The 14,610-nt window shown below is 41.2% G+C and overlaps 1 protein-coding gene across 1 annotated transcript in view; it reads right to left on the bottom strand.

Moving 5' to 3' along the window:
- Positions 1-14,610, bottom strand: part of LOC308067707 (uncharacterized protein) — a 78,749-nt gene that overhangs the window by 27,701 nt on the left and 36,438 nt on the right. Inside the window, exons 3-4 of the mRNA XM_080396991.1 lie at positions 6,784-6,842; positions 342-494 (exon numbers count right to left, since the gene is read on the bottom strand). Of these exons, the coding sequence (XP_080253117.1) occupies positions 342-494; positions 6,784-6,842 (212 nt within the window). The remainder of the gene's footprint in view (positions 1-341; positions 495-6,783; positions 6,843-14,610) is intronic.

Genomic DNA, 14,610 nt, shown 5'->3' with positions numbered 1-14,610 from the left:
TAGGAGATTTCAGTTAGATCTTGAACACAGATTGCCAAACACACACTGCATACAGGTGCACACGTACACCTGCAAACTTCACATGTAAGCATGCAAATCCCCAACCAACCACACAGTTCCTAACTTGAGCTCTAAGGAGAGGATGAACCTCTTCTAGTGTGTGACATGTACCTGCCTCCAGAAATCTGCACAGTGTCCAAGAACAATTTTCTGACTACTGCATAGTGTCACTTACAGCCTTTAGTATAAAAATATGTGACAGTTTTATACAGACCCCTAAAATGGTTGGGAGGGAATTTCTGAGAATGGCGTGTCAGCTGGGAAGAGGATGATATACTCACTTTTGTTGTGCTGGATCACTGCAGGTCCAGCTGTGGTTTTGCTGCTGACTGCTATCTCCAGAGGTCACCATGTACCCGCCTACCAAGCACACTGCATCAGCCATGGTAAGGGATTGCGGTTGGAAGGCAGTTTGTCTTCTAGGCCAACCGCTACTGCTTGTTAAGAAAAAGAGAGAATGTTAAGTTAGAGAAATACTGGTCATCTAAAAGAAACAAACATTCTCAAGAGCAGGATATTTCTTTGATCCCAAGCTCTCCTGCTAGAAAACAGAATTTTCCCACCAGTTTAAGAAGGGGGGTATGATGGACAAGAAATTCTTGGTGAATACAGGAATAAAATTGTGTGCATGCATAATCTGAAGCATAGGAATGTTTCCACAGATTACTCACCCTCCTAAAATTCACTCAAGTCTTTCACCTGACTAAAGACCCTGACCCCATGAAGCACTCTCCCACTTGATAGCAATTCCCTTGAGTAATGACAGTGAAGAATTCAATACCAGCCGAAGCTGAGGTACGTATTCCAACTGAATTCACAGATACTTCTGTAACAACTTCTACCTATACATGGTCTTGTAATACTGGTATTTTGGAGCTTATCTTACAAATGACACAGACCTTGGCATGTCTTCAAATGAATATACTTTAAAAAATGTACACAAAAAGCTGTTACCTTTTTTTAAACTTAAAAAAAATTAAATTGATCTGCTGCTGCAGCTGGAGATGCAAAATGATTATTTAGACAAGAAGTATAAAAATAAATGAAACTGCAGATTTATTCCTAATTATCACCAGTTTCTGACTGTCAGAGAAGATGTACTTTTTCCAAGGGAAACCCCTCATTACCCCTTCCTTCAAATAAAGGCAATCAACATTGAACTTAAAGGTTCCTGTCTGCATCCAGTTTACAGGCTTTACCATCCTGCTCTTTGAAATGGAGTCTTGTACAAGGCACATCAGAAAAACTGGAGGAAATTGGAGATAAAAATTATTTTAAAATAAAACCAGTATTTATGTCTCCCAAATGGGAAGTTTGGAGCAGGAAGGGCAGGAAACGGGCCGGTATTTAAGCTGATTACCCAAGCAAAGTCCTCTGCCTTTTCAGCAGTGCCACGGTCCCTCAGTAAAACCATTTAAATTAATTGGAGTTTGGGGCAGGGGGAGGCAGGGGGAAGATGTCAAATTTTATCTGGAGTGTTAGTGATGGCTGGCTGGAGAGGGGCTTTCAGGCCTGTTAATTGGGCCTGTTTGCTCCAACGCCACAAACACTTTGACATGAAATGTTCTAATAACCCCGCAGCGCAGGTGGCCGCCAGTGTGAGCTGGCTCCTGACAGCCCGGCCAGGCCTGTCCCTTCCACTCAGGGCCCGCTCGGCTGAGCAGGCGGCTTTGGGCCCAGCGGTCATTAACCCAAATGTTCTCCCCGTGTAGCTTAGCAACCAATTAAGTAGCCGGGATCTTTAACATTTGTACCAGAAATTCACACAAATGAAAGTCTTTCGGGCCATGCTGGCCTTATAGACATGGATCTTATTATGCTTTTTACCTAATTATCAACTTAGCTTTTTTCTTTATGCATCTAAAAAAGACGGGTGGCAGTTAAAGGCAAGCTCTGCTGAGCACAACTGGAGCGCCGTTTCCTTCGGCAACACTTCTATGGGTGTTCGCATACATATAAAAATTACATCTTCTCATTCACACTTGCACATAACTGACTAGACAAATAATATTATCATAGTGGGAAGAGCCAGAATTAGAAAGGAAATACTGCAACGTTTAGATTTAATCTGGTGAGCATTAGATCATGATTCACTTTGACATAAAAGCTCAAGAGCACATTTAGCTGGGGTAAAACGCATTACAATGTTTTAAATGAGAAGGAAATAAGTCTAATGTTTCATGGGCTGCATTATTTGCTGTTGAAATCCTAATAACTGCCTACACTCTACACCTACGTTGTACCTAATGAATTGGTTTTAAACTTCAGAAAGCTTCAGCAACAAACTGAAAGATCTTATTTTCTTCTGACTCTCCAACAAAGAGGACTTTTTAGTAGACTAGAACAGAAAATTGACAACAAAAAACCCCCACTCCATTCATCTTCACTGTATTTCACAGCAGTATTTTTAAAACAAGCATATTTGTTGATAAGATATTTTTTAAAACAGGGAAATACTCCAACACTGTGAGCAGGACTGGTATCACTGTATTTCAATACCCACAGGCAAATATGGAGCAATGCTTCTCAAAGGCTAGCACCTGCTCAAGTCTCAAGAAGTTAGAAAGTTCTGCTTTATCAAGTGAAACACTGAATTAATGCTCCATATGAAAGTGTCTGACTCAACACAAGTTTTACAAGTGGCTTAACCCAATCTTCTGCTTTCTTCTCACCTACATCCATAAGATTCTATTGCTCCTCTCCCATCACCTCCTGCTTTTTTGGTGGCCAGAGGAAAAAATTAATCCCTGCAGCCTCCTCCCTGCTCATTCTCTGTCACATCAGCTGGCAAAGCAGTGGATCATTTCAGGTAGTAATACACTCCTGCCCTGGCTTAATACAAACCTGAAATGGCAGGCTCCAGGTACACATTTTTCATGGTGCATAACCAAGCCCAGTTGCGTTTTTGAACCATGCCTCTCCATCAATAGTCCCCAGTGCTCTCTCAACAAGACAGAATGTGCTCCATTTCACCTCTGTGCCAGTCATAGGAGAAAGTGAGAAATGTCTTTATAGTTGAGACGTGAGCCACAATGTGTGAAATCAGGTCCGTCAAGCTGGGCTGACCTTCTACTAACATGCCTGTGCCTTTCCCAGTCCAAGGCGTACCAAAGAAACTCCCATCTCTGGGTTTCCAGTGTAACCTGGGTTTTTACTTACAAGTTGCATTCATCTGAACACATTTCCTTCATGCAGCAACTAGAATGAACATATCTAGAAAGAAACCAGATCACATAAAACAAGCTGCTAACTGTTTCTCACATGTGGAAACACGATGCCAATTCGCAGAAGCTGTTGTGATTGCACGAATATGGTTCTTTTACAAACCCAACTGAGTGTTGCAGCGCTCTGTAAGTATCTGCAATTTCAAGGCAGATAAATGTTATGTAAACTCAAATTTTGCAACTTTATTATTGTGTATTATTTCATGCCAAGTTGCTCTTTACATAGAAAGCAAACATCACTGAATTTATTTCAAAAAAAGCAAAATAAAGTTTACAGTTCTGCTTGGCATGAAGTTTGTTTATAAACACAGTAAGCAGACTGGCCTTATTACAACGGGAATGGCAGAAAAAGAACAACCCTTTCTTCAAGTTGAGTATGAGCCAACAGTGTGCTTTCAGCAAGGAAGGCAAAGTGCTTACTGGGCTTCATCTGTAGCACGGCCCTGGCCCGTTTGGTCTGATGAAAAGATGGAGATCTAGTGACAGGCTATCTAACAGTAGCCTGCAGGGAAGCAGCCTACACTGAATTCCCTTACTTAAATGGAAATCACACTGACAAGAAAGCTAAACATCTGAGACAGATGATATAACAAGGGGCAATATCAAAAACTGCATCTTGGCAGGTTCAGATCAGAAATTATGAAAAACTTTTACAGAAGAAATGTGGTGCAGCCCTAGAACAGGTCACCAGAGAGGCAGGGGATTTCAGCCTTTGGAGATGTTTCATGCTAAACGTGTACTTTTTGACACATTGGCATTTCTAGTGATAAAATATCCTGTTAAGAAACTCTTGACCATGTATTAGAGGAACTGCGGCACTTCACCACCCAGTAGAATTCTCAAAATCACCTGTCCATCTTTCTAAAATACCCAAATGCCTTTAAAAGCCTTATAATAAACTGCCTAATAACTATGGCTCCATGCTCTGCACACTCAGAACACTGGATCATCTGGGGGTTTCATTCACGTGCAAACCCTCGCAATCGGGACTATTCCCTATAAATACAGACTTACGAGTAAGAGTACAAGATATGGCCATGTAACTTGCAACACAAGAGCAAACTCCACATATTTGAAAAGATTATCAGTCAACTACAGTTCTTTCCACTGTAGAAACAGTTACTCAGTTAAGATAAACAAAGAAATTCCCATGCACTGAAAAGGAAAACCTATTAACTGATTAAACATGTGAATCAGTTGATAAACTGGTTATCAAAGTTCTGAAAACATTTTTAACAATGACCCTTCCTGCCATTTTTAACAATGACCCATAAAAGCTAGAATAATTCAGCACTTTACAGGAAACCAGCTGGATAGAAAACAGAACGTATTTCTGATCTAAGAAGCTGCAGCTACACCATATGAGCTGACAAATTTAGACACTAATTATCACTAAAGTAGTGATAAACATTTAAATACCAATTAAAAGCTCTGGACAAAAATTTTCAAAGGTTTCTAACTGTTTTCAGCACACAGAAAAAATTACCACTCCTGTCCCCTCTGATGTATACTTGCAATTCATTCCTTGTTACATGCTTTTCAATTAACTATAAAAATACTTAATAATAAAAACAAACAAACAAAACAGCTCCTTAATTTTCAGGACAAGCTGAAGACCTGGAAGCAGCATGCAAAACTAGAATGCAGCGTATACTAATAACTAGACTTCACAGAGAATCTGATTTTACTCCTTAGTACAGTTCAGAAATGGGTAAACGGAAAAAACTGTTAGACCTGACCCTTGTTTTAGACAACTTTTAGACAACTCCAGATCCATAGAAGAGCTCAGAGCAATTTTTTGGTTAAAAGAAAATTTTGGTGCCAGATTAGGGTCCCAGTTAACCAACAACATGACAATTGCTCACATGCGAAGCATGGACAGAACCTCCTGTATTTAAAGAAAATGCCAGCCATGAACTTCAGGTGGAGAATTACCTTTTCCCCAAATTCATAGTCATATTCAGATCTAAGGCACTCTTCAGGCCATTCTGTACAAATGCTTGACATCTATTCCCCTTCTTCCTATCCTTTGTATTAACCATGTAAAACAGCTGTTAGCCAAAATATATCCAGATCCTGAATGCTACTTCTGTGTGGCTTCATGGCAAGTCAATTGTCTATAGCTTTCATTTTCATTTAATTATCAGGAAAGTCAGTCTAGCTAAAAAGCAACACCCCAAGTCAGAGAAATCCTAGAATGCAAGATGTTTCCACCAGGGTCTTGTACACTGTTCCAACAGTTAGCCACGATTTTGACATAAAACTTTTCCAGCAACTAAGGACTTTTCAAGAAGTCGTAGAAAAAGATTCAAGCTTTCTACCAATTACTGCAGAGCACTAGAAGTTAAAATGGTCAGTATTTAAACATTTGGCTTTACAATGATCTTAAAACAATCCAGTCTTTGTAGAAAAATAACCCCTCTCAGCCTTCTCATAAGCTGAAATAATAAGGCACACAGAATTAAAAGGCAGAATTAAAAGCTGGTATTCTATTTTTGTTCCAGAAACATAACATTTTAAAGTAATCAAATAAGGCATTTGTTAACAGAGGAGCATAAATAAAAAGAAAATGACCAGAGGTTTTTAATTTTGAAAAGTCTACTACCATTTCTGGGAACATCATATCTCAAAAGCATAGCTTGCTCATGGTATAGACCATACCTATTTGGCTACAACTCTGATCTCAGTAAGTACTGATGCCTGTGCTTTTGGAAGAGGAAGAAAATAAGAAGCTCAGAGAGTTACTTTTAAAAGATTTACATGTATTCCAAGGCTATGATGGATTTGGAATATAGCTGAGACACATGCAGACCCTGGACTTGGGAGGGGACAATGCACTCAGCACCTCTCTGCAAAGAGCTTCTTAGTTCACCAAATCTAAAATAAGAGATGAATACACAAAGGATTTCATACTCTCAGTTCTGTAATTTACAAAAGATGTAGAAACTGCCCGTTCATATACTTAAGGTCATGTTGCACTTTTTTGGACTACAGAAACAAAGCACTAGTAGAAAGAACAGTACGTTCTCCCCACCATCTTCCTCCCACTGCCCCCCTCTCCACAGCGTGAATCTCCCAGCGGGAGCCACTGCCTTACAGACAGTTTTAACTGTGTGTGAACAGAAATAAAAAAAAAGTTTCTATAGATTTCCTGGCTCAAACAGTTCCTCCTTCCCTGCCTATGAGCTGGACTCCATATGTACTACGTGTAAAGCAGAAATGCATTTTCCCCCATTAACATTACAATAATCTAAAGTATTCCTTGAAACTAGATTAAGCATTAAAATTTACAGTCAGTTTTGCAACCTTTTATTTCTCCTGCTTATCTCATGCTTTTGAGCAGCCACTCTGAGCTCAGCACAGTCATTTTGTAAAACCAAACCCTACATTTTTACAGCAACTACTTGATTTCTAATGTTTCAGTTACCAAGTGCTCAGCTTGGATACTTGGAGATTTTTTAAATTTTCAGATGGTGAGAACACAGAGCTTCCAAGTTACCTTTTTCCAGACAGCCCTGAATCAAGTTGCCCACAGTAATCTCCAAACATTTCCAGTGCCTGTTAAGAGAAACATGGTTACCTATAAATACATTTACAACTATAGCTTCTTTATACATCCCAGTTGTATCAGTATTCAATTGAATGGTTTTCCTATTCTACTTAAGAGATTTTTGCAGCTATACATAACATACAGTCTTTGTTCTTCTAGGGATGAAATCTGAGTAGAACTTTAAAGGCATAAAAAAGCAATGCTGAGATTCATGATGCAGTTCAAGTGCCAAATAGTGCTGCAGGTAATTGGTGACATATCTGTGCTTCAGTATAGAGCGAGCTGTGGCCATAGAACAGGGATGAGCAGTCCTAATATTGCAGCAAGGGCAAATATACCTTACATTTTAAAAAAGCTTGTGTACATACAATGAGTTGTTAACATCTAATGTGGATTGATCCCCTCTAGCAGTTGCCTTGTCTTATGAGTGAAAAAGTCACTGAGATGGAGAAATGTTTCAGCACAACCTGTTGACGTGACTCATTCAGTGAGCCCCCCTGAGACCTGCTGAGCAGCAGCGGCAGGACCCTGCGGTGGGGACACGTAGTGTGGAGTTGCCGATCTGCCTGTTAGGCATCACTGTGCACTAAATTTATCTGTTAGATATTGATGGGTAAAACTGAAGACGACAAAAAGAAGGATGGGAAAGAAGAGAAATTCAAGTGAAAAGCTGAGCACTTCAGTTTTTCAAGGAAAAAAGAGGAAGAAGCTTTCAAAAAAATTCCGAGATCAAAAATCTCCTTTGCAACATGCGCTCACATTTTGTAATGACAGCATCATTCTCAAAAACAGGTTTCAAGCCTTGCAGATGAAGGCAAAAGCATTAGACAAATAACACGCAGGTCTAGCCCTTGTTATAGCTCAGGCCAGATCAAAGACTGGGTCTGGCATGCCAGACTTTCCTGCAGCTCCTCTTTGCTACTGGGAATTTTTGACAACTCCTGTGCACCAGGGAAGGGTGTTTTATTGCTCACACACAGCCTGACTCATCATTTGCAGCTTGATGCTGCATCAGGCATCCCTTTGATTGTCGACAATGCCGCAGACAGTTTTTTCTCAAAGTGGCAATTGAAATGCGTGTTCCTGCAGAGTGCTTCGATGCATGGTCACCTTACCATGTCCTAACAAGTGAGCTGAGCAGATGCTTAAGTTGGTGGCTATTCAGAGGGCAGAGTAAAATATGGGCATATGCTTAAGCCCCACTGGGTTCAGTCCACTTCACACCTTTCCTAAGTGGATGGTTTAAGGGAAGGGATGGCCTTTGGGCAGGGATCACTCCTTTCCTGCCAGCCAGACAGCATGTTCCAGAGCAGAGTCCCATCCCTGACATGCGTTCTCCTTCCTATCAAAGGAGTGCAAATGCATCCCATTTATTTCCAGCTCCAGAGGGGAGCACGATGGAAGCAGGATGGACAGACTGGAAGAGGATGAGAAATTAAAATGAAGTGTTTCATGATAGCAGCGTTACTGCAAATCCTCAGTTAGAACTAGCAAATTACAAAAGTAACAATAAAAGGTGACTGAGCCATCTTCAGATTGATGCAGTACTGGCCAGCTAGGAACTGTGCTTGGCAGAGGGAATGACAGTCAAACTTCTTCAGTTCTCCCTCAGCCCTCCCAAAGGGAGCAATGACTTCTCAGTGATGCCTTTAGCTCTTACCTAGCTGACAGCTAATGTGGATCACACGTCACTGGCTTGAACAGACTTATGACAATTTATGTCAGCTGAGGATCTGTCAACTGTATTTAGAGCTCAGCACATGGCTGCTGCCCTCAGTGAATCTGCAGCTCAAAGGGAAACATGCATCCCAGCAAGCTTACATGAGCTGGAATAAAGGCTTGTAGGTGACCACAAGCCTGTGGGCCAGGTCACGCCGCAGACAAATCCGCCCTGGCTGGCTCAGACCCACAGCCCAGGAGCAGTGCTAGGTGACCAGCAGATTTTTCTTACTAATTGGTTGTTGTGGATTAGAAGGGCATAGTCAGTTCAGGTAAAAGTAATATTTTTAATTCATCAAAAAGTAAAACTTGAAGGAAAAAAGCAGTCTTCATTATGCTGGTTTTGGTTTGAGTCCTTCTGAAGTGTTTCATTTTGGTTTTGAAGTGTTAAAAAATTCAAAACAAATTGCTAACACAAATTGCAGTTTCATTTTGGAAATTTCACAATTAAATATTTCAATTCTTTGCACTCTTGAGGCAATTGTTCAAATGAAATAATTCAATGAAATTGCTGGAGACTGACAAAACAAAGCGACTGTGTCAAATCTGCAGCTTCCCTAAAAGAGCGTAGAGGGAAAAAAAAGAGTTAACAGTGACCCCATTCTGTCTCAGAATGACTTTTTTAAAAAAATAAAACATGCGTTTAAAAAAAAAATGAAAAAAAAAAATCACTGTCTGTAACATTATAGTTTTCAAAGACTGTGCAGCCTGGAATTACAGATAAGCCCTCTTAAGACCATAAAGAAAAATCTTTTGATAGTGTTCAGCATATTGAACTGGCTTCTCCTAGAATTTGCAGTAATAAAGCTGTCAAGCAACACAGAAAAGGAGTGCTAAGCATTTCAAGACTCAAACACATGAACTTCTATTAACCTACATTAACATGTAATTGTTGCTGTGAGCACACTGTTCTCAGTGTCAAGTGCTTATAAAGGACACAAGGAAAATCTTTCCATGTGATACAGGACGGGGTAACCACTGTACTGGCCTACAAATTTCTGAAACGGTCTTCCTGGCAAGCACTAAATTGATATGTATGAGTTATTCCTGGAAACTTCCCATATGGTTAGTAAATTTCAGAATGGAAAGATATGTTATTTCACTTTAATAACTTCCATGTTTTACATCACACCAAGTAGTTGCTAGTTTGCTGAAGTCTAGGAGATGAATGAACAATTTCGGTATGATCACATATGACTGTTTCATGTCGCTAAACAGCCTGCAGTCTCAGAAAGGCAGCAGGGGGTTGGTGATCATTTGCTTCAAAGCTTTGAGACACCCTGGCGAAGTCAGAGAGGTAATATGGTAGGAGGAGATTCAGGATATGGCTTCAACATTTTCATCTTCTACTCACTCAAGCTGGCTGGGTCTGGGACAGATGGGAACACACCTGTAATCCTTCTGGACACAAACCCAAGCTACGAAGCATCACAGCGTGGACAGCTTTTTTGAACCTGGCTGCAAAGCCCACACAAAGGCCATTCCATATCATCTGGAATCAGTAGCTCAGAAGTCTCTGCACTGCTGTCCCAGGCACTGCAAAGATGCACCTTTTAAGAGGCAGCAGAAGTGAGGCTGAGAGGAGGTACACAAGGCTCTCTGTAAATAAATCAGAAGGGCAAACATCAGGAAGAAAAGCCATCTAATCTGAAGGAAAACATTTGCACAACAAGCAGTGGACATAAGCCAGTCATTAATAAATTTCTGCTAGAAATTAGAAAAAGGTGCAGAAAGATTCTGGCACAGCCTTCCAACAGGATGGGAGAAACACAAACCACACAAAAATGTTACTGTGTTTTAAAATGCTTGTTTATAAACTCACAGAGCAGATGAGAGGACATAGTGACCTGTGACTGCAGGGACTGGACTTTCTCAGTTCTTACCCTGGATTTATGCTTCATGTTCCCCCAAATACCCTTCCTTTCCAGCCAGGGTAATGTTCTGGCATCTGTTTAATGCTCATGAACTGCAAGAGTATCACTAAAATGATTATGTAGGAGTATTTTCAGAGAGCAAGATATGATTGCAAAGGGAGTTGGATGTGTTTACATGGGGCTGATTGTTCTGTTGTGGACGTTGCTGATGCAGGTGAACAGGTTACCATGTCTATAAGGCTCCTCATCAGGCCTTCTGCCCATCTTCCAGACCTCACCAGACAGATATACAAACAAAGCTCTGCATGTAACGGTGCCCTAAATGCAGGTCACAGCAACAGAGGTTGAGAAGCACTCCAAGCTTACCAGCCTACTCTGAACTGAGCTGGGTTGAGATTACAGATGCCCCAATACCAGTGGATCAAAGGGAAGGTGTTACCTGGCAAAGCATGGCAGCTGTTGAGAAGGAAGGTGTGATAACCCTCACCCAGTGCAGGGGCTGCTGGAATAGGGATGGTTTACCGGGATAACAGACTAGTGACTAACATCGCTGCACTGCCCTACCAAAATATTTTCTGGAATTGCTTCTGTGAGTCTTGCTGTACTTCCTTGAAGAGATTGCTCCTGGACAGGTAGCTCTGGTTAAGCTCCCAGTGACTGGAAGTAAAGGGCAGCATATCAGCATATATTGCTGAGCAGGTAATTATGAAGTCGACTCTCAAGGTTTTGTAAAACCACAGTAGAAGTTGAAGGTGCATTTATTCCTTTGGGTTTCATTCCACGCATTGTAATCTGCCTCCCTCACCTTTTACCATCTTGCTTTAACAAATATAGCTTGGGGGGGATTTCAGAGCCTGTATCCTCACCTCAGGTTAAAGTGGTTGCTGATGACAGACAGAGCTAAGCACGCGTGCTCAGAACCTGAGCTCTCAGGCAAGAAGCACATAGCTAAACTTTGCCAAATTACTTTCAGAAAAGCCCTGACTGAAAGGGATCTTCATTGTAAAATGCTGAAAGACACACACACACGGAAACCCCCGAAACCGCTGAATTACCCAGGCAAAAGGCAGGAAACAGCCTGGGGTTTCTGACTCTCACGGAACTGTTCATTTTCAGCTGATGACCACATTGGTTTAATGTGTTCCAGAGCAAATGCCCTTCACATATGATCCACACATAATCTGACCCAAAGGCTGGCCTAATTTCCACCACAGCTAGATGGGCTGTAGAGTCCTTCAGAGCTGGAAGAAGCTTAGATCTCCTGAAATTTATGCAAGCAGCAAAAATGTCTCTTTCCACAGAACTGCATCAAATCACTTTTGCTCCCTTGTTTTTTCTTCTGTCTAAACACAACTGCTGCTCAAAAATGCAGTCATCAGACTTGTTGTAACTCTGGCTGTCTAATGGCCTTCCATCTCCCACACTGCTTCATATCATTCTCATCATGGGAGACTTCTGGTGGAGATGCTCTGGGGATCAGGCTTTAAAAAAGAAATAAAACACATACATATTCCCAATTCAGCTGTCTCTGCGGCATCCCCAACAGTGAAGATGCCTGGAGGCTGTATTAGGACTGCTTGTGCACAACCTACTTAAATCCACCTGATGAAAATTCACTAGAAGATGACATGTAAAGCTACAGGTTTAGTACAGAAGAGCTTTCCTGATCAGCACAAGCTTCCACTTCTCAGAATGCAAGAACGAAAAAAGGAAGGATTAAACACTGTTAATGCATGCCATTCTCCTTCACTTTCCTGGCACTGGCATCCTTTCATGTGGTAGTTTGTTTTCCTACAAAACGATTTCAGAAATACATCTCTCCAAACATCTGGAAAACATCCACTTGCTCCACCCACCATAGAAGGAACCAGAGAAAATTAGATTGTCTGTGTACTCCACTAGCGCCACATTTGTGGATTACCTCTGCCCTTGTCTAAGGGCTGGTTTCAGAGCTCATTTTGTGGTTACCTGAAAGCTTGCCATTGCCTCGAGAGAGCTTTTCACAACACAACTCCTGACGTGTTGAATGCTTTGGTGCCTCTGTCCCTGACAGCTATGCCTCCTTTTAACCCTCCCCAGTTGCCACAGATCATCCTGGGATGAAAGAACTCATGATATACACTACCATATGTTCAAATCTGAAAACAAAGAACAAGCAGCAGCTCACCTCTGATGACTGAACGCTAATTCTCATGCAGAACAAGCTCTTTTCTCAGCCCTGGGTCAAAGCCTATTTACGTACTGGGCAGCAAGGGGAGCAGGGAAGGCCTAGGGTTCTCCTTCAAGCACTGGGAAGGCAAGGGGCTATAGCGTCTTCCTGCGCTTTCAGTATCCACAGCATCACCAAATATTTAGTAAGAGATCCACACTCCTACCTCTGCCGAGTGCAGATCTAGGTGCCTTTTCCATTCTGATTCCAGCATCCCTGTTCACTGAGAGCTGCAGGAAGCTCGCTGCCTATGCATGCAGGACATGGACCATCCTGAGTGATATACACCCGAATGGTTTCATCTTCATTCCCAAGACATATTTCAGCCTGACTGACCTACTTCTTCAAATCTTGAGAGAAAGGACAAGACAGTGTTCCACACAGTGACCACCGGAATTCACCATCCAAAAGTTCTCTTTTGTAATGCAAGAGCTGTAACAGCCGACAGTAACCAAAATCTAGGATACGCTGGCATTCCCTAACCATTTCATTGACTTGAATGTATATGAGCAGCAAAAGGAAACATCAACAAATTCCAGATGCAGAATGTAATTATGTTTGGATGGCAGAATGTTTCATATTGTTTTCTATAGGAAAAAAAAAGTCATCATTAAAGCAGTGGAATTTCAGTAAACTATGTTTTGGGTTACAGCCCAGAATAGTTACACTTGGCAGTTCAGAGGCATGGGTAAAATATTCCAAGGTTCATAAATCCTTGACTTTAATTTGTAGATATAGGTTACAGCTTTAGTATCACTGCAAGGGGGTAAATCATGCTCCCACCTAAAGAGTTGCCAAAGGGCGCTGTACCAAGCTTTTCAGCTCTATTGGGCAGCTTTTAGGAAAACCATACATCAATGTCTTTCACATTCCCATGCCACTCAGATACCATATACTCATAGCAGAAGGCTTCCTTGGCTGTAACAGGCTCTGTAGCACCTATTTTTAACTCACACATTTAGATGGTGGTGACCCATGAAGGAAAAAGATACCTGGAGGTGGACTGGACACAAACAAGGCGATTCTTCTCTCACATCAGACTGCATCGACTATCTCAGTCCTGCAGGCTCAGTATGAGGAGGCAGTTTGGAACTGTTAGGAATTAATTTGTAAAACAAAAAATCCAGCAACATTCAGTGGCCTATAAAGAATTTCATTTCATTTGCATTCTCTGGAACAAGTTAAAGGGTTCCAGCAGCACGTGCCTACAAAAAAAACAGCTAATAATTTCTGGGAAGAGCTACTTGACTAAGATCTCATTAGATATTAGACACCTCATCTGCTTGCTTCTTTTCAGAGCATAAGTTCTTTACTGTGTTAAATTAAGGGTTTAAGAACCTGGTACACATAACTTATTGGTAAGAAGCTGGTTTGTACAACAAACCTCACAATTAAGATCTGTCACGTGGGCAACACATCATGCCACAAGAGGGTAATAAAGCTGTAGGATGAAGCACAAGAGTCTCAAGAAACCGTACTCTACAGATAGCACCCAATTTGTCCCATTCTGTTAAAATCCTTTGCTACAACAAAGCTTTGACACAGCTAAAAGAAAATTAATTTAGAGTTTATAACTTAGTGAACAATCAAAGGCTGAGTACCTTTGGCCACAAACTGAAAATTTAAGCATATGCTTAAGAAACACCTGAAGGAATTCCACTGAAGTCAGTGGGACTTTTGAAGCGTTTAAAAGTAGATCCAAATTACAGAGTCAGTATTGGGAGAGCCAGGAAGTTGCTTGTAACAGTGTGAAGTGTGAGTTTAGGAAAAAATCATTCTTCTTTCTACCAGGGCTCAGTCACTGCTTGGTTGATTTCAGTCCACTTTTGTACTAACTGCATAATTATTCCATTCATACTCCCTTTCAGAAGTCTTTCCTGGAATCTCTTCTTTGGAAATTATGTGAATTTCCTAGCATCACAGCACATTCTGAAGCCCTGTGCTCTGCATGTAAACCTTATTTTCCCCAAAGGT

This window comes from Falco punctatus, assembly GCF_963210335.1.
Source record: "Falco punctatus genome assembly, chromosome: 7".
NCBI classification, from domain to species: domain Eukaryota; kingdom Metazoa; phylum Chordata; class Aves; order Falconiformes; family Falconidae; genus Falco; species Falco punctatus.
Note: the sequence above shows the minus strand (reverse complement) of the source record. Positions and strands in the feature narration are given on the sequence as shown.